Source organism: Phyllostomus hastatus, unplaced genomic scaffold, assembly GCF_019186645.2.
Source record: "Phyllostomus hastatus isolate PE091 unplaced genomic scaffold, TTU_PhHast_1.1 phas_contig_148, whole genome shotgun sequence".
In the NCBI taxonomy this organism is placed as follows: domain Eukaryota; kingdom Metazoa; phylum Chordata; class Mammalia; order Chiroptera; family Phyllostomidae; genus Phyllostomus; species Phyllostomus hastatus.
Window position 1 is genome coordinate 12,483,714 of NW_025333607.1, and position 18,953 is coordinate 12,502,666.

At 57.6% G+C, this 18,953-nt stretch overlaps 1 protein-coding gene across 4 annotated transcripts in view; it reads left to right on the top strand.

The window, feature by feature from the left end:
- TMEM63A (transmembrane protein 63A) overlaps positions 1-18,953 on the top strand; it is a 27,850-nt gene continuing 8,897 nt past the window's right edge. Inside the window, exons 1-17 of one of the 4 annotated variants that reach the window (XM_045860668.1) lie at positions 1-191; positions 3,350-3,530; positions 5,093-5,292; positions 7,022-7,101; positions 7,829-7,895; positions 8,788-8,825; positions 11,499-11,641; positions 12,357-12,408; positions 12,790-12,898; positions 13,526-13,596; positions 13,941-14,021; positions 14,267-14,390; positions 14,484-14,617; positions 15,498-15,635; positions 16,092-16,245; positions 18,158-18,264; positions 18,382-18,468. In XM_045860668.1, the coding sequence (XP_045716624.1) occupies positions 3,407-3,530; positions 5,093-5,292; positions 7,022-7,101; positions 7,829-7,895; positions 8,788-8,825; positions 11,499-11,641; positions 12,357-12,408; positions 12,790-12,898; positions 13,526-13,596; positions 13,941-14,021; positions 14,267-14,390; positions 14,484-14,617; positions 15,498-15,635; positions 16,092-16,245; positions 18,158-18,264; positions 18,382-18,468 (1,709 nt within the window). In that variant the 5' untranslated portion in view covers positions 1-191; positions 3,350-3,406. Of the gene's footprint in view, positions 192-2,969; positions 3,106-3,349; positions 3,531-5,092; positions 5,293-7,021; positions 7,102-7,828; positions 7,896-8,787; positions 8,826-11,498; positions 11,642-12,356; positions 12,409-12,789; positions 12,899-13,525; positions 13,597-13,940; positions 14,022-14,266; positions 14,391-14,483; positions 14,618-15,497; positions 15,636-16,091; positions 16,246-18,157; positions 18,265-18,381; positions 18,469-18,953 lie in introns of those variants that run through there. The other 3 variants (XM_045860658.1, XM_045860663.1, XM_045860679.1) reach the window with 3 other exon arrangements.

The following is an 18,953-nucleotide window of genomic DNA, read 5'->3' on the forward strand; positions in this document are numbered from 1 at the left end:
TGGAGGCATCAGGGTGGACGCCAGCGCGCGCGGCTGCTGCAAATTTGGCAAGCAGTGGCCGCCGCTCTGCGCATGTGCAGGAGGCGCGGGCCTTTCGCTTAGTAACTTTCAAGTTCTCCTGGCGCTGCTCCGCGGGACCAGGTGGAGCCAGACAACTTCCTCGGGGCTCGCCACTTGCTTTACCCCCGCAGGTAAAGTGGGAAGGGTCGTTGAGCACGGGGAATGTCTCCTTTCGCCTCTCCCGGACGTGCGGAACCTGGGCTCTGCGCCGGGGTGCCACGTCAAGGGTCAGGTTTCGGGGCGCAGCCTCGGGTCCCCGCAGCCCCCACTCAGCGAGGTGGGCGGGTGGGTGGGAGGGAGCAGAGGGTCAGTCCCCGGGCGGCGCAGCCCCGGCGCCCCCATTGTCCCTGGCGCTCCTCCGGACTTCTCTCCCCGGCTCCAGCTTTTCGCCTTTACGCCCATCCCTCCCCTAGTCCCTCCCCTGTCTTTGGGGATTTGTCAACTGGAAGCCGACTTCCCAACCGCGGGTCGCGCCGCCTCGGGCTTTCTCTTCCCGAACTATAAGCGAGGCAGACCTGGGGGAAGAGGTTCAGGCGCCCGAGGCCCCTGCCGCTGGAGAGGTTGAAACCACCGGGTCTGTCCCTCAGTAACCACTCCCTAGAGCCCTGGTGGAGTCCCGAGGAGGAAGGCTGGGAGTTTGGGGGAGGGACAGGGACAGTGAGGAGAACTCTGCTAAGGAACCGAAGCCACGGAGGTTTCAGGACCTGATAACGACCGGCTGGTTCCCTGAGACCCTGGGGTGGCCTCCGTATTTCAGTCCCAGGCACTGTCCCCAAGGGCAGGAGTCCACATCGCGTTTGGCGCGCTCACCTCGGAACTGCCTTCTACCCTGAAGTTCCTTGTGCGGCTGTGTCCCAGCCCCTGCAGCGTTAGGGTCTGAGGCTAAGCCAGTGGTTGTGCTCACCAGTCTCCAGCCTGGTGGACACAAGGGGGCTGTGGGAGGTACACACATCCCGGGCCTCTCTGGCTCCTGCCGGGTTGTAGACACCCACCGGGGTGGAGGAAAGACTGCAGGTCGTCCCTGACAGTTTCTCCCTTCTCCCTGCGCCAGTCCCACTCTCTCTTGCCTTTCTCTCTCCTCCCTTCCCTGGACACCTGTGGGAGCCCTGAAGTTGCTTCTGCCTTGAGGTCAGTGTGAACAGAAGCAGAGGCCACTTCCCCCTCCCCCCACCCTCGTGTTTGTTTAGTGTTGGGACAAAGGTCTCTCTTGGCTGCTCACTGGGCTCTATCGGAAAACATCAGAAGGGATCCCGCTGTTCCCCCATTTGCTGGAGGATGACTTAAAAGCAAACTGGCTTCCGAGCGTTCCCAGGGCTGAGCCCTGGGCTGTGTCCTTCATGGGCATCCTGCCGGGTGTGGGCCTCCCGGCAGCCCTGTGAGGGAAGCATTATTGTCCCCACTTTATGGAGAAGGAAGCCAAGGCACAGAGTGGTTAAGCCACTTGTCTGGGTGACACGGGCCGGGGACCCTAACTCCAGATCCTGTTCTGGTAAATGCTGGTCACACGGCCCCTCGTCACTCTGGACTTGGTGCTGGTTATTGACACTCCAGGGCTGACATGTGTGTGCAGGTCAACAGTTGTGCAGGTTCCTGGGTCCTGTTTGCCGGCCCTTCAAGCAGAAGTCTGGGTTTACTTTGCAGCCTTCTTCCGCATCACGAAGATCAGGCTGAGCTCCTGTGGCAGAGGGGCCAGGGCTGCTTGGAGTCCTGGGGGCGTTGTAACAAAATCGGGAGACTCGGCGACATTAGAAATACCTCGAGTTCGCACGCAGCCTCCTCGTGAGAGCCCGCTGCGCACACACACTTCCTGCCGCGCTCTGCCGGCACTTCTGGAAGACACGGAGATCTTCAAGTGTGTGCGAGGGCCCGTCCTTGCTGCCAGCTCCAGCGGGCAGTGCGTCCGCATTGGTGGTGGACCTCTTCAGCAAGTTTGAGACCGGCTGTGGGGCTCAGCCCTCTGTCCCACTGTCCCACTGGTCACGGTCAGATCCTGTGGTGTGCACGGGCGGAACTCTGAGTCGGGGGACAGAGCCACCTGCCGCTCCCCCGGCCCGGCGGGAAATCTTGGCTCTCCTATTGCTCAGGGTCTTGGCTAGGAATGAGGTGATGAATACAGACCTCTCCGGAAGGCATGGAGAAGTGCTAGGTATTCGCAAATGCGTATCAAACAAATATCAGATGACTGGATATTGCGAAGGTGGTGGCCAGGCAGGGCTCCTGTGACCACAGGGCGTACTTGCTCGTTTGGACCCTGCCCAAACTATCAGTGTTTCACCTGCTGAGCCAGCTCCGTCCTGATCACTACCAGCTGGGTCCCTCCCCACCCCCACCCCCCGCCTGGCAGAACTGTCCTCTCAGAGGTGCCTTTTCTGGAAGATGTAGAGAGGCCGGCCCTGGAAGGACCGTGCTGGTTCATCAGAATCTGGGCTTGTCGTGTGTAGTGGTCAGGGACAGGCTGCGGCTGAGCTGTGTGAAGGGTCTCGGAGAGCCTGCGGGCCTCCAGAGCTGTGCTGGCCCCTGGGCACCTGCCCTCGATGGGGTAGCAGGGACAGGCTCTGTGGGTGGCTGGTGGATTGGCTGGCTGACCTCCCTGAATTCTTACCAAACTTTGTGCACCTCGCTGAGGGATCCTGTTTGGCAAGAGGAAAGGGGCTGAGAGGTGTGACTGGGGCCAGAGGAGGAAGAGGAACCGCAATGCCTTCCTCCCGTGGGGCTCTGCTTGCCCAAAGCTCCGAGTGGCACAGCCTAGGTGAGGGTTGTCCCGCCCCCCAGCCCCGCCACAGCTGCCACCTCCTCCTTCAAGGGACAATGTTGCCTCTGTGAGCATTTCATGAGGATGTTTTTTTTCTTACCATGTCACTGTTCAAGCCTTCTTTGTTTGTTCTGTGCTGTCCCCGGCAGCAGCCACCTTTGCCATATGAGGTCCTCAGCTCAGTCCCACTGCTTCCAGGGCTTGGGACTGTGGGGGAGACCACCGCCCTGGACCCAGCCGGGCCTCGAGCCGTGGGGGAAGAGGGGAGAGGCTGGAGCCCCCGGTGGTGCCGGGTGAGGAGGGCGGAGCGGGGTGGCACAGGGCAGCATGCACTCAGAACCAGTTCTGGGAGTTGGGCGAGAGACCAGGGCAGCAGGGTGCCCATCGGGAGGAACCCAAGGGTCCACATGAGTGTTTGAGTCCGGAGACACTGTGGGGGGAGTGAGCGGGGGGCCGTGTGCCGGAGGGTGTCAGGTTAGAACTCCTGAACTGGAGGAGGCAGCTTCCGAGTGACCCTGGTTGTCTGTGTTCCCCCAGGGCAGTCTGGGAAGGCTGGTACCCCATGACCCTGTGGTCAGGGAGGCCCGGCAGGAAATGAGCGGCGGGCCCAAGGCGGCTTGGGAGGTGGCTGGGGCCGCCGCTGCTTTCGCCAAAGACAGCTCCAGCCGGGGGCCTCTCCAAGGGACCCGCCCACAGTCCTTCCGTCCCCTGGTGTCTGGTAAGTGTGAGGACGGTGGGGGAGGCAGGCCTTGGCCTCCCGGCCTCCAGCTGGGGTGTTCCGTTGGGGTGGGGCCATTGGGTGGGGTTTAAAGGGGAGAAGCCAAGAGCATCTGCCTCCCAGAGGTCACTTTGGTGACTCTGTTCAGAGTCACCAACTCCAAGGCTCTGGCGCCACACCCTCCAGCTCTTAGAGGGGTGAGAGAGTGACGTGGTCTTCTGGGGAACCCTCCCACGACTTGGACCTGCCTGCCTCCCCTACCCCCTGCGTGCACTGTGGTGTGTGTGAGGTTGTCCCCAGCCCGGCAGTCCCGGGGGGTCAGAACTGGGAACCACCCCCCACCCAGCACACAACCCCCTGGCACTCCCAGGAGTCCAAACTTCTGTTGGGATTCTCTGTACCTTTCCTTCTTGTCCCTGCAGCAGGTAAAAAACCAGACCTGGCAGAAATCCCCCAGGGAGCTGGTTTGAGCGGACTTGGGGAGGTGGGAGCCGGAGGAGGGGCTGCCGAGCATTTGCCCTGGCTCTTCAGCCACAGACGGAGTGAAAAGGGGCCAGAACCCGGGCACTAGCTCTGGGGCCTCCGGCCTCGGGAGACAAACACTGGAGCTTTTCACTAGCTTCCCCAAGGGTGCCAGGCGCCAGGAGAGAAGAGGTCAGCAGCCTGCCCGGGGCAGTGTTTGTTTTGGACATTTCAAGCTTTCCATTTAGACCAGAGGGACCTCGGGAATGCAGGGGTCAGAGGGCGGGGCTGCGGAAGCTCTCTGGGTGACTCAGGGGTCCCCGTGGAGGCCCCGGGGCTCTACCCTGTTCTCTCCCTTGGGATGCCTCCCTCTCTGTCTTCTCTGCTCCCACATCTCCCCTCTGGCCACCCCTGGCCAGGCCTTCAATCTCTCACTGAACTCCCACGTTCGTCTGCCAGCTGGAGAGGGCGTGTGTGTGTGTGGGGGGGTGGGTGGCAGGGTAGCAACAGATCTGGCCTCTGTGAGTCAGGGGTCTGGGTCTGAGACTCAATTCTGCCAGGACCAGTTCCTTAAGCTTGGGGCGGGCTGTTGAGCCTCTGGGCCTCAGTTTCCAAGTGTACGGAATGGGCCTGCCTCTGACCTCGCTGAACAGTGGGTGGCTCCCGTTGGATTGGCAGTTGTTGCATGCTTAGATGTCCCTGCCTCCTTACTCGTCCCCCTCCACCCTCTCCCCTGCCCGCACGCTAGCTCTCCCAGTGGCTCCCGTGGGAATTTCCTTGCCTGCAGTGGTCCTGGAGGCTGGAGGCCCATGGACACCTCCACAGCAGCTCCCCTTCCCTATCTTCCTGTTCACCCCCCCCCACCCCCAACTCCAGCAGGCTGCCAGCTGAGTCTTATATGAGCCATCTGCCCCGTCCCTCTGACCCCTGGACCTGCTCCCACAATGCAGCTATTTTCTGTAGCTGACTCCGGTCTGGTGTCTGCCCCTCCCCGACCCCTTGCTGCCGGCTCCCCGTGCCCCACCGGCCCCTGTGCTCGCGCCGGCTGGGGAAACTTGGGCAGAGTGAGCTCTGACCACCTGCCTGGTCCTGTTCTTTAGGGGTGACAGGCGTGATGACTGACTCCCCGTTCCTGGAGCTGTGGCAGTCCAAGCCGGTGTCCGTCCGTGGTCGACTGGGCATCGGGGAGCAGCCCAATGACTCCTACTGCTACAACTCAGCCAAAAACAGCACCGTGCTCCAGGGGGTCAAATTCGGTGGCATCCCCGTTGTTCTGCTCCTAGATGTCAGCTGCTTCCTGGTAAGACCCTGTGACTCATGGCCCTTGCCCACCCCCCTGCCCCTGGAGTTATTTGCTTATTTAAGGCCCCGCCCAGGGCCTTCTGGGAAACTCAGGTGAGGAGCCAGATGCACCTGGGTTTACCTCCCAGCTCTGCTGCTTACGCTCTGTGACTGTGGGTGTGGCGCATAGGGTTTGCCTCGGGTTCCTGCTTTGTGAGATGGAGCTAGTGGTTCTTGCTTCAGGGAGTTCGGAGAAGATCACATGAGGCAAGGTGTGGAAGGACCACAGGACGCAGTTCTTTGATTATGATCTCCCTTACCGCGCTGTCAGTCTGTTCTTGTTCCCAGAGTTCCCCCCAGTTTGAAACGTGCCGTTTCTCTCCCCTGTACTGGCCCCACACTGGCCAGGAGAGATTTCCCGGGGCCACGGGGCTCCTTCCGTTCACAAATGCCGACGGGGTGGTTGGTGCCTCTTGCTGCCACCCCCTGACACCCCTGTGAATGCCTGGGGTGAGAAGCGGGCATAGGGAGCCGACACCCTGGGACCAGCTTTGGGCCAGAGGCCAGGCCGGGGTTTGGGGGAGGAGGAGTTAGGGTACCATGGGCGTCCCGGTTCCCAAGGGAAAGAGGCAGGTATCAAACACGTTTGCTGGCATAAAAGCAGTCCAGTGGATGAGGGTGGGGGGCTCAGCCCCCCTTTCCAGTTTGGTCCCCAGGATTAAGGTCTAAATGTGTGCATTCGAGTCTGGCTCCGCTGCTGGTCCTCTGTGGGCTGGTGTGGCTACCCGCATGCCGCTCAGTTGCTATGGAAAAGGGCTCCTTAAGTGCCAAATCACCCTCATCTTGGAGCTCAACTCCATTTGTCACACAGACCAGTCCTAGCTGAGAGGGGAGAGTGGGCAGGAGGGTGGTGGTGGATTTGAGGGTGTGGGGGTTCATGCAGCAGGGGGGCCTGGTGTGGCAATGTGGCGGCTTCAGGGAGGGGCGAGAATTGGGGCCCAGGTGCAAAGCTGGGGAGGGAGGTTGGGCAGGGACCCTGGGGGGCTGGGTCGGGTGGGTTGAGAAGAGAGAGCTGTTCTCCAGCAGAGTGTGCTGCTGGGGTGGATTTGTATTGCAGGAAGATATGGGGGTGGGTCACAGGAGAGCCAGGGTTAGTGGGCAGCTGGGAAACCTGGAATCATGGGAAGTGTCCACACCACGTGGCCGGAGACAGCAGCAGTCAGACAGAGAGGGCGGGCCCTGGCTGCACAGCCTTTGCTTCATCCTACAACATGACTCACCAGCCTTTGAAAATGCATCACCAACTCTGGCTCTGCCTGAGTGCGCTGCTACCTTGGTTCTGTCATTACAAATGAAATTCTACATAAAATGAAGGAGTCAAGTAAAGCTGCTCCCCAGGGCTGCTGTGAGGCCAGGCCTTTCTGCTTGGGGGCAGCTGAAGACAGATCGGGGCTGAGGAAGGTCAAGGCTGTGGATGCCAATGTGCTTGACTAGGAGGGCGCCAGGCAAACTCAGTGTCAGCGCTGACAGCCTCTGTGACTTGGGAACAAGTGACAAGGCCTGGGGTGGGGGGCCTTTGAGCTGTCTGGCTGGGGGCAGCTCAGTGTGCTCTTGGGTGTGGAAAACCTCCAGGGGTCTTCTAGCCCCACCCCCTGACCCTAGGCAGGTGGGCTTGGCCGCTAAGAAGCGGTCTCTTCTCATTAGAAGCCGTTCAATATACTTATACTTGGTTTCTTTTTGACTTTTAGTTTTTAATATTGGTGTTTTCCTTCATAAGAAGAAGATTCTGGGATTATGGGCGCATTGCCCTGGTGTCAGAAGCAGGCAGGTAAAAAAGATGTCACCTTGGAGCATATGAGTTAAATGCGTGTGTGTGTGTGTGTGTGTGTGTGAGAGAGAGAGAGAGAGAGAGAGAGAGAGAGAGAGAGGGAGGGAGGGAGGGAGGGAGGGAGACTGGCGTGGGCTGGGGGCTTACGGAGCCCACCAGACAGGACCCACGCATGATGCTGGTATTACATCACGTTCACTGAGTATGTCTGCCTGCTCTGGAGACCGATGAGGCCCTCCACGTGACCTTTGTTGTGCTGACAAGAAAACCAAGGCCCACATGCCCAGCTCTCTACTGGGGCTTTGGCCTGGCTGTGGCCATGACCCTTGCTGGCTTCAGGCTGAGGAGGAAATCTTGTTCCTTTAGATAATTAGGGCTTTGAAAAGCAACTGAAGAGGAGGATGACAGTTTTATCTGCTGCATTAAGAAATACCTTGTAAATAGGCAACATTTTGAAGTCAATTTAGGTAAACCAGTCGTGGTGTTGAGGGTCCAGGGTGACCCGGCCCCATGTTATAATGGCATATAATAGAGTTTCATGTTTTCCACACCTCGGAGCGGTCACTGCCCTCGTCTGTATTTCCACAGGGCGAGTTACATTAGGTCCCAGCCACTGAGGGCTAGTAGCGTTGGTCCTGAGCTCTACGAGGCAGCAAGATACTGGACATAAGTTTTTAAGATTTTTAAAAAGGAATTATCTAATTTTTTTTTCCTTTTGCATTTCTAGTGAGTCCAGTTTCCGGAGATTGTCATCATCTTCCTCCGCAGGGCAGCAGGACTTTGAGAGTGAGCTGGTGAGTATCTTAGGGACAGCTGTGGCCACAGCGGCAGGGCAGGGAGTGGCGAGGAGGGGCCAGCAGTAACCAATCAGTGGGGAGACCGCAGTGGGGTTGCTGTTCGGGTGCTACCTCAGTGTCCTGGATCTTGAGTGGCAAGTGTAGGTCAGAGCTCTTCTCTGCACTGACAAAGTCACCTGGATTTGGTAACTGCCACAGGGGATGTGGCAGCTGGGCGGTAACCCGGGATCCTAAGACTTGACTGACCCTCAGACAGAGGGCTTTGGAATCCCCACCTGTAACAATGAGTTATCGACTTGCCTGCTAGTTCCTAAGCCCAATGTGGGTGGGAACCCTGTCTTCCCCAGCGCCATCGCATCACCTGACACCTGTTAGTAAGAGCTTAGTAATCATCAAGTGAATGATGAGCAAATATTTGTCTTCAAATAAAGACGCATGAAGCTGGGTAAGAGTCCAGCTTTAGGGAGTTCAGTGGACAGTAAGATCTGCAGACACTGGCCTCCCTCTCTGAACCCCATTACAGGGCTCCCTGAGCTACATCCCATTCGCTCCTTTGCAAACAGACAGAACCCCACACCAGTTTCTCCAGAGCTTCCCTGAGTTTGCAGCGACGGTCGCTTCAGGTTTCATGGTTTGACCCTGGAGCCCGTGTAATTCCACAGGTTGTCAAGTCTGAGAGGCTGTTGCAAGAATTCCAGACATGGAGTGCACCTCGGGAAGGGTTGGGAGCGTGCAGACTCGGTCCTGTTTGGGGCTTGCCGAACCGGGGGCAAAAGTGCTGCTTTTAGACAAGGGGGAATGAGATGGCTGTGCACGTCAAAGACGATGATTATATCTGCTCCCAAAGACACCCGCGCTCGAAGCTAATCTCCGATCGCTTTGTTCGCAGGGATGCTGCCCCTGGCTGACGGCGATCTTCCGCCTGCAGTGAGTACCACGTGGGCAGCAGCGTGCGTGCGTCCCTGTGCGCGCGCGTGCCTGTGTGCGTGCGCGTGCCTGTGTGTGTGCTCGTGCCTGCGTGCGTGCGTGTGTGCCTGTGTGCGTGCGTGCGTGCATGCGTGCGTGCACGTGTGGTCAATGTGGAGGAAAGAGCCAGGTTGCCCAAACCTTGAGATAGGGTCTCATAGGCACTTTTTCAGTTCAGGTTCAAAGCAGTAGGTGGGGGCTGAGAACACAGGTGGCCCCGGCGGCCCCCGCACCAGCTACTTAAATAAAGTTCATGCCTTGCTTCGGGCAGGAATTAGATCTACTTCATATTTCACGTGGAAATCCTTGAACGGAAGCTCTTCTAGACAGTCTTCCGGGTCTCCAGGGAAGAGCGGAGAACTCATGATTGCTTGATATACATTCAGCCCACTGGGTTAAACGTTTTCATTTTTTCCCTACGTTGGGGCCTGCGGAGAGACACCCTGAAAGAGGTACTTGGTGGTGTGAGCTGATCAGTCACCGCCAAGGCGGTGGAGGAAGCCCAGGTGGGGTCTGGGGCAACCTGTTGCCTGTTCCATCGAATGCAAGGAGCCGTGTGCTCAGACTCACATTATCTGACGGAGCCCTAAGATGAGAAACGGCGCCCGTTACGCCGTGGTCAGCTGTGATCATGGAAGTCACGTCAGGAGGTGTGGTTGTTTCAGCACATCGGCAAGTCCCTTTCTCTGGGCCTCAGTTTCCCCAACTGTAAAAAGATGCAGAGGAGGACACCCAGTCTGCCTGGCTGAGATGAATGAATACATGCTGTATAAATGGTCGAGTTTGGGGGCCGTTTTCCCAGGGGAACTGGCAGGAGGTGGAGTCTCTGTAGAAGCAGCCAGTGAACACTGGTCTGGAGCAGGAAGAAGGCGTTTCAGGGAGGGGGAGGGGACAGGGTGGGAGAGGCGGAGATGCCCACCACAAAATGGGGTCACTAGGACACATGCCCCCCTGTCTCCCTCCCCCCTCCTGCTGGTCCTGGAAGTTATTACATGCATTTTGCAAAAAGTCTGGCACATACAGACGAGAATCAATAGGAAGAAATTTGAAGTCGCCCGCCACCCTCCCTTGGGTCAGCCGCTCTCCGTTGCCACTGCTGGTTGGGGCTCAGGCCACGCCCCCTCTCCGGGCCGAGGGCCCCACTCTCATTCAGCCTGGACCCCCTGGGGCAAAACCAGAAACCTGGACTCATCGTGTTTGTGGTCACTGACAGAGGCTCAACAGACTGGCACTGAAGTCGCTCCCCTCTCCGTGCCCCTGTGTTCATTGTTCCGTGTCCCCAGCTGTCCTCTCCGTGGGGACACTCATTTCTCATGGAGTGGGGCTGTCTCGTGGGTGCAGCTGTGTATTACGCTCTGTCATTTCAATGCTATATCGGACATGGTTTGCATTTCAACCCCAGTGTTTTTCTCTTCCATTCCAGCCCCAGAAGGGAGTACCCTTTGGCTTTTTTAAAGTTGCAATTAAATTTTAACAGCTTCTCACAGCCAATATGGCAACGACATTGAAAGAGGCCTCCCAGTTTCCGTCCGAACTGCCTTTCCCCAACAAGATAGGGAAGCCAGAAGGGCGTCTCAGGGAAAACCGCACCGGACACTGCTCATCTGTTGGCTTTAATCTTCACCAACGTCTGTGTAGTAAGCACGGATGGTGGCAGAATGTGTGCGTATTGGTAGTTTATTTAGAAGGGAAGACAGTGTAGTTAGTTGCAAAGCTTTGTCCTGCAGTAAATAGTGAAAAGGAGTAACCTGAGCAAGCACACCCCTGAGTGAGTGCCGAGTGCCAGCACAGCACCCCAGCTGAGTCCCTGGGTAGCTGGCGGGTAGTCCCTTCCCTGCTTTAGGTGAGGCCTGTGACCTGCTCCCAGAGGTGGCCGGGCTGGATTCCTCTGTGGCCTGGCTGACTGCCACGCCCATGGTCCACACCTGTCGGATCTGCCTTCTTCTGCCTCCCTGAGCTCTTCCAAGAGCAGGTGCTTTCCTGGCCTTCTGGAAGCAGGACACCTCAGGAGACACCCCTTCTGCGGAAGTCTGGCCGTCAGAATCCCGAATTTTCAGGGTCCCCAAATGACTGAGACCCTCCAAAATACAGCACCGAGGGTGGGAAAGGGCAGAGCAGTCACCTCCCATCTCTGGGGTCATGGCAGGGACACGGGGAGGAGCCGGGAGGCAGGATGAGCTGAGCCTCAGTGTCTCCGCCTCTCTCTCCGGGCTTGGCTGAGGGCTGAAGAGGAAGGCTCGGGCTAAGAGCTTCAAAAGGGGCTTCCCGGCAGCCCTCCTGCTGGTGGCTTTGTTCCTAGAAACAGGAAAGGGTGCAGGGTCATTGCATCTGCCCCTCTCAGCCCCACGAGAGGGCACTGATGTTTCCAGAGCCACAGATGGGTGGTCGTGGGTTCCTCGGCCCAGGAGCGGGGTGTGGGGCCCAGGGGTCACGCTCTGAAGTTCTCGTCACGGCTCCTCTGTTAGAAGCCGTGTGATCGTAAATCTCTCCCATGCCTCTGTGCACTCGCATGTGAGAAAAGAGATACACTCAGAACCTGCCTGGCGGGATGGCCGTGAGTGTTAAAGCAAGGCCCCGAGGGCCCGGCCTGTGATGACCACTCACTCAGGTTCCGTGTGTGTGTGTCTTGCCCAGCGACGACCAGATCCTGGAGTGGTGCGGGGAGGACGCCATCCACTATCTGTCCTTCCAGAGACACATCATCTTCCTGCTGGCGGTGGTCAGCTTCTTGTCCCTCTGCGTCATCCTGCCTGTCAACCTCTCCGGTGACTTGCTCGGTGAGCCGTCCTCGCCGTCCCCCTGGCGCTGGGCCCTGGCTGACCAGCAGGCCGCGGGGAAGGGGCTCAGTGTGGTGGGTCTCACGCTCAGACGTGAGAGGGTCTCAGGGAGACTTTCTGGACTTTTCCATCTGATTAAAAACCCAGAGAGGAACCCATCCCACCCCTGGCGCCCCTAATATCAATTTGTAGCTCTAAGTAGGAGGGGGAAAAAACCCAGATGTATAGAACCACAGGCTTCCAAGAGTGTTTTATATTTTCTTGCCCCTGCCCAAGTCAGGAGACCACTATCGGTAGACCCAGAAGACATTTCTGGTGCTCAAGGTCAAAATTAGAGCCAAGAATTATTATTTCCAAGCAACCGGAGGGTTCCGCCTTCCAAAATGCCACAGTGATTACACCCAGTGATTGATTATCAACCTGGGTTTTGGGAACAGCTTAGTGTCTTTCCAGGTTTCTCGAGAAATGCCACACAAATCTCAAAGCAAGACGAATCCAAATTTTGACTTGGTGCCCGTGGCAGGTTGAGAAGTTGTCAGGGAGCATTTTGGGGTGAGGCAGAGGCCTCGGCTGGGGTAGCTCAGGAACACGGGGCGGACGTCACTGTCCTCTGACAGGTCCCTGTCTGTGGCCCTGCTGGTCCGGGGAGGCTGGTTTTGTCCCCCTCGCGTTCCCCACTGTGCCCCAGGAGCTAAGCCTCTGTGCTTCTCCGCAGACAAAGACCCCTACAGCTTCGGGAGGACGACGATCGCAAATCTGCCCACCGAGTGAGTGGCGGGGAGAAGGGTGGGAGGGTGCTGATGGGCCAGGCCAAGGAGAAGGCAGATTCTGGAGCCCCCGAGGGCCAGAGGTAGCCTGAAGGGGGCAGGCAGATGTCCAAAGGCCCCTTTGCAGCACACGTGTGGCTGGGCTGCAGGGGCGGACACACCAGAAGCAGCCGCCGTCTGGAGGGGCTTCTGGGAAAGCGGGAGGGCCCAGGGACCCGAGTGTCTCCGTCAGGGCAAGGCCCTCTGAGAGGGCGCTGGCCGCGCAGCCTCTGTGAGGAAGCCCTTTGCCCTCAGCTCAGTGCCGCGAGGGTAACCAGGTCCCAGCCCCCCGCCTGGGAGCCGCCCCTGATGGCACGTGGTGTTCCCTCCCCCACCCCCCAGCAACAACCTGTTCTGGCTGCACACCGTCTTCGCCGTCATCTACCTCTTCCTCACCGTGGGCTTCATGCGGCACCACACCCAGTCCATCACGTACAAGGAGGAGAACCTGGTGGGTGAGGCTGCGGCGGGGCAGGTGCTGGGGAGGGCCCCAGGTGGGGGCCGGAGAGGAATGCCCTCCCCCCGCACCTTATTCCCCAGGTGCGTGACAGCAGTGAGCTTCTGGGGGGGTCCTCTGTTGAACCTGGCTTGCGTATTTGCACCCAAACTTGGCATTATCTTTTTAAAAGGTTTTTTTCTGGTAGGTTGTTTGAGGATTTAGATAGTTTCCCCTCATTCTGTCAACTAGCCCTTAGATCTGTGGGATACGGGGCTTGTCGTTACTGATTCTAAGTGGCTTCCGAGACGTTCAGATTGAGAGCAGCCCCCTAACCTCGTTGCAACCCACCGCCTGACGGAGGAGGCAGTTTCTGCTGCTTGGTTCCAGGCCTGGGCCCCCTCTCCCCCACACCTGCTGTGTGACCCTGTTTGAGTCACTTCCTCTCTCTGGGTGCTCTCCCAGTCCCCAGTCACGCAAAGGAGGCTCGTAGAATCGCTTTGGAAATGTTCTTGGTGCAACTGGAGGAAGGCACCGTGTAGATGCCACGCCCCAGGGCTCTGCCGGGCCGCAGAAGCAGGGCCGGACCCCTGGGACTGCCTTGTGCTGCTGACTTCCTTCCCTGGTGTGTTTCTCCGGCAGGTGAGGCGGACCCTGTTCATCACAGGACTCCCCAGACATGCCACGAAGGAGGCCGTGGAGAGCCACTTCCGGTGAGCAGGGCCGGGCCGGAAGGGGAGGGAGCCCCTCCAGGTGGGACCACACAGTCCCACTGGGCAGGCACCTTGGGTGAGTGCTTTACGTCCTCCACTTTGGCCCCTGGGTGAGATCCGAGATCCTGCCCCACGAGCACTGCCCAGCGGCCACTCTGCGCTGGCTCTGCTGGCGCTAAAAGAGACAGAGAAAAGGTCTTCTCTGACTGATGCAGGAATGCATGGTGCGATTGCTCTGCACGGCGAGATCGCTCTGCTAATCTTGGAAGGGGGGGTGGTTCTCTGCTGCCTGGGGGTTCTCTCCTCCAATGCCGTCTTCTGCCTCTGGCTCGTCCTGGACACAGGGATGCGTATCCCACGTGCGAGGTGGTGGAGGTCCAGCTGTGCTACAACGTGGCCAAGCTGATGTACCTGTGCAAGGAGAGGTAAGGGCGGTGGCACGTGGGCGGGTGTGCACGGGTTCAGCTGGCCTGCACCTGTCTGACCCTCTTCCTCTGAGATGCCCACCCTTTTTCCTTGACCCTTCAGATCCCCCCGCCAGGAAGGGAGTGGGGGGCCCTGCCCTTTTCCTGTCCCAGTTCTGGCGGTGACTGGTGGCTGAATGGAGGATGTGGGGTTCGTGCCACAGGACCGAGAGTCTGAGGGTTGTGCCCTTCCCCCCCAAATGCAGAAAAAAGACCGAGAAGAGCCTGACCTATTACACAAACCTGCAGGTGAAGACAGGCCAGCGGACGCTCGTCAACCCCAAGCCCTGCGGCCAGTTCTGCTGCTGCGAAGTGCAGGGCTGTGAGTGGGTGAGGGCCCGCACCCAGGCCAGGCCCGCGGGTGCTGGGGTCCCCCTGCCCTGGCACAGGGCCACGTCATCACCGGGATGTGCCCTCTCGTAGGAGGACGCTATCTCTTACTACGAGTGCAGGAAGGACAGGCTGTCGGAGAGGATCTCGGAGGAGGAGTGCAGGGTCCAGTACCAGCCCCTGGGGATGGCCTTCGTCACCTTCCAGGAGAAGTCCATGGCCACCTAGTGAGTGTCCCGGGCCCCTCCTGGGCTGACCCCTGCACCCTCCATGCCGTTCACTACTGTGGGGAGCCTGGCCCTGGGAAGGGGGTTGCACCTCTGCCTGGGGTCTGGCTCATAAAGCACACTCATGCCCGGGGTCTCGGTGTCACCGATCCTTGGGAGCAGCAGAGGGTTGGGGCCGGGAGAGGGATATGGGAAAGAGGTGGCCAAGCAAAAGCCTACCTCGCCTTGGGCATCCTGGACCCAGGGGAGGGTCTCTTGGGTGTGCCCCGCAGACCCTGAAGTGGGGCTGGGGCCAGGAGGAGGCCAGCGGAAAGAGGACGAATGTTCTGAGATCGCAGCAGAGGAGTGCTGGGTACTTTACAGGGGTCAGAGAGGGCAGACGAGGACCCTTGCAGCTGGAGGGGTGGACGTGGGAGTCCTAGGGAGGGAAGTCCTGGATCAGAACGTGAACACACCTCGTGTAACGTGGTCTGATGACAACCCTGGGGCCTGGGGGGTAAGTGAGCGAATTGAAGGGTGAAGCTACTGGCAGTGGGGTCCCCTGGGGAGGGGGCACAGCGTACAGGGCAGTGCAGACAGCATGGCAGCTGGAGCCAGACAGCTGGGGTGCAGAGCCCTCCTTGGAGAGCCTCAGTGTCCTGGTCTGTGAAATGGGAATAACAATGCTTGGCTTGCAGGGTTGTTCTGAGGATTAAACAAAATCCTCCCCCTAGTGTACCAAGCAGATTGTCCGTGTCATAGCATTGATTGTGATTAATAATAATAATAATAATAATAAAGCAAAGGCCGGGCGCCGTGGGGCTTGCAGGCTTTCCTGGTCCTGTGTGCGTACGCACGCACGTGGGGGTCTGAGCCCCGGCCCTCTCTGCTTTCCCCGCAGCATCCTGAAGGACTTCAACGCCTGCAAGTGCCAGGGCCTTGGCTGCAGAGGGGAGCCGCAGCCGTCCTCCTACAGCAGAGAGCTCTGCATCTCCAAGTGGACGGTCGCCTTCGCCACCTACCCCGAGGACATCTGCTGGTGAGCCCCCCGGCCCGGAAGGGCCACATGTCAGTGTTCAGTAGCCACGTGTGCTTCATGGCTAGGGGGTGGCGCTGCAGCCCCAGGTCTGGTGTCACTTGCCTCGTTAGCCTGGGGGACACATTGAAAGGATAAAAAAAAAGTTGAAAATAATTTCAATACTATTACTTCTCCCTATAGATCTAAAATATTATCAGTTCAACAGTAGTGAATAACCTGTTTTCCCTCTGAGCTCATCGGGCCCTGAACTTTGACCTTCCTGTAGCTGAAGGTCGGAGCAGAGAACTTATCTGTACTCCTGGGTCGAAATGAGTCCTAAGCCAGAGCCCCCAGACTGGTCTCTTGGCTTATCTCACTGGGACCTTCTGACCCCCACTAAGCTAGGGGGTCTCTTGGCACGGCTGGCGGCCGGATCTGGGAGAGCAGCCTCCGGAGCCCGCGCCCTCCCCTCTGTAGGAAGAACCTCTCCGTCCAGGGCGTCCGCTGGTGGTCTCAGTGGCTGGGCATCAACTTCACGCTCTCCGTGGTGCTGTTTTTCCTGACCACACCCTCCATCATCCTTTCCACCATGGACAAGTTCAATGTCACCAGACCCATCCATGCACTGAATGTGAGTGACCGTTCCGCAGGGCCCGTCCCAGGAGGGCTGGTGCGACAGGGCACGGTGGGTGGGGGAGGGGCAGGGGCCAAGGGATGGGGGGACAGCGAGCCATGACGTCATGTCCCTCAGCTTGTGTCTGTGCTGTTCCTCAAACAAACAAACAAGTATTTTAATCGAGGTGTAATTGACACATAGATTGTGTCTTTGCTTTGAAGCCCTAAGCAGACACGGCCACACTTACTACAATGTCTTCTAGTAATTTAGACATTTACACATATATATATGCACACACCTAGGTATTCATTATGTATAAAGCACATATGATAGATATATAATTACATTTAATATATTCATACATATGCAATGAATATATAATTATACACGTGGAATTAACCTAAATACCCATCGGCGGGCTTCATTTGAGTTGGATGAAGTATGTTGGGTCTGACAGCATGTCCGGTGCCCGTGAAAAACTGGGGGGACTCGGGGGTGGACATGGGGGCTCATGAGAAGAACAGAGTGTGAACTATCTCCGAGCAGCGGGCCACAGCCTGCGCTGCGGGCGTGCGGTGGGTGCCGTGGGGAGTGGGCAGGAAAGAGTGAGCAGGGCTTCTTGGATTGGGGCGGCAGCACCGAGAATTCGTCGCTCCTTCTATAGTCCAGTTTCTAATACTCTTGTCGTAAAGTCATTGACTCGAGGTAGGCCGTGAGTGGTTTTTATAAGTTTTAGATGACTCGATGTGAGAACAGCTAAATATTTTCTAAATTGCATCTACTTTCAGAGATGCTGGCTTTGGTGAAATATCACCCTGAATATATATTTTTTCTCTGGTCCCACTTGGTATTTGGTTCTTCACAGTCTGGGGAAGCATGCTGGGCTGGAGGCCTGAGGTCCCTGGTCCTCGGTCTGCCATTCCCTGGCTGATGAATTCTGACCCTGGTTTTCGTCTAGAAACGAGTCGAAGTGTTTGCCATATTACACTCCCAGGGCCGTGGTGATGGTGATCGAGTGACATAATGTGTGGTTGGAGCTCTCTCACCTGACTCAGTATATCATAAAAAAAATACATAGTGTTCGTTAAGCAGTCTTGTCTAGACTTAAAGCAGGAAAGTGTTCATTTCCTTGCCAGTGTCTCGATGTGCGGTCAAGGCCTGTGCTTTTGAGGATGGGTCTGCTGACTGGAGTTTCCCTTTGTCAGTTTTACAGAAACTGACAAAGTTTTACCCTTGTTTTGTTGTTTGTGATTTCGGTTTTGGTTTCTGACAGAAAAGCAAGGATTTAAAGATATTGCAAAGCCATTCTGAAGATAGAACCCCCCTAGATTTCATTCCTCTTGGCCTTTTACAGTTTATTTATCCTCATCCAGTTCAACAGCATTTTAAAGAAATTGGCCTGTATCAAGCAAGTCTTCCCAAAGTGTCTGACTTAATGTTCGAAGAATCTTCCTCTCTGTTTCCGTGCTCATTGAATCAGGGAAAGTAGTAAGGTCATCGAATCGTGTCGTGACAATGATGAGTACAAGGGGCATAGACGGGTTTGGGAGCAGACAGGAAGTCCTGGTAAGCCCCGACTGGGCCACTGGGAGGTGGGTGGGCAGGCCAGCTGGGGAAGGCGCCTTCAGCGGTCCATCTTCCTTGGCACAATCTCCGGTTTTCTGCAGGGAACCGACAAGGCTAGCTCTCTGGTGAGTGAGACAGGGGGACTTCAGTTCCGTGTGAAGTTGCTGCCTCACGCTAAAGCACTCTACCGTACAAACGTGAGGTGCTATTGTCTGTTCAGCCAGCAGTGTGGACCAGGCACGGCGCTAGTCCTGGGGGCGAAGGATGACCAAACCCCAACTCGGGGAGCTCACTGAGCCGCCACGCCAGTCGGTCACGGTCTCCAAACCCCCAACTCTCTGCTGTGGGCCTTGTCTTCCAGGACCCGGTCATCAGCCAGTTCTTCCCCACCCTCCTCCTATGGTCCTTCTCGGCCCTGCTGCCATCCATCGTCTACTACTCGACGCTGCTGGAGTCTCACTGGACCAAGTGAGTGCTGGCGCTCTGCCCCTCCCCCCCCACCTGGTGCCCTAGGGCAGCGGGCACACAGGGGCCACCTGGGACCCCGTGAGTCCCCTGCGAGTGCTCACCTCCAACTTCCTGCAGGTCAGGGGAAAACCGAATCATGATGACCAAGGTCTACATATTCTTGATCTTCATGGTGCTGATTCTGCCCTCCCTCGGCCTCACCAGGTACGTGTCGCCACCTCCTGCTCTCGATTCAGAAGCAGGGGCACATCCGAAGAGCACCGCCCCAGGAGAACGGAAACAGTGTGGCAGCGGATGCAAATCCCGGCCCTCGTTCAAGCCTGTATCACCCACGTGGCCTGGAGGGCAGTCGGGCGGGCCCGCTGGTCCTCCTGGAGATACCAGCTTTCTTCCTTTACAAATACACTAGCTTTATTTTTTTTTCAAGATTTTATTTATTTATTTTTAGAGAGGGAAGGGAGGGAGAAAGAGAGAGAGAGAGAGAGAAACATCAATGTGCGGTTGCTGGGGGCCGTGGCCTGCAACCCAGGCATGTGCCCTGACTGGGAATTGAACCTGCGATGCTTTGGTTCGCAGCCCGCGCTCAATCTACTGAGCTACGCCAGCCAGGGCCAAATACACTATCTTTAAAAAGCTTGAGAACCAATTTTATCACGACCTTCCACTTAGGGGGAGGATCTGATCCTGGC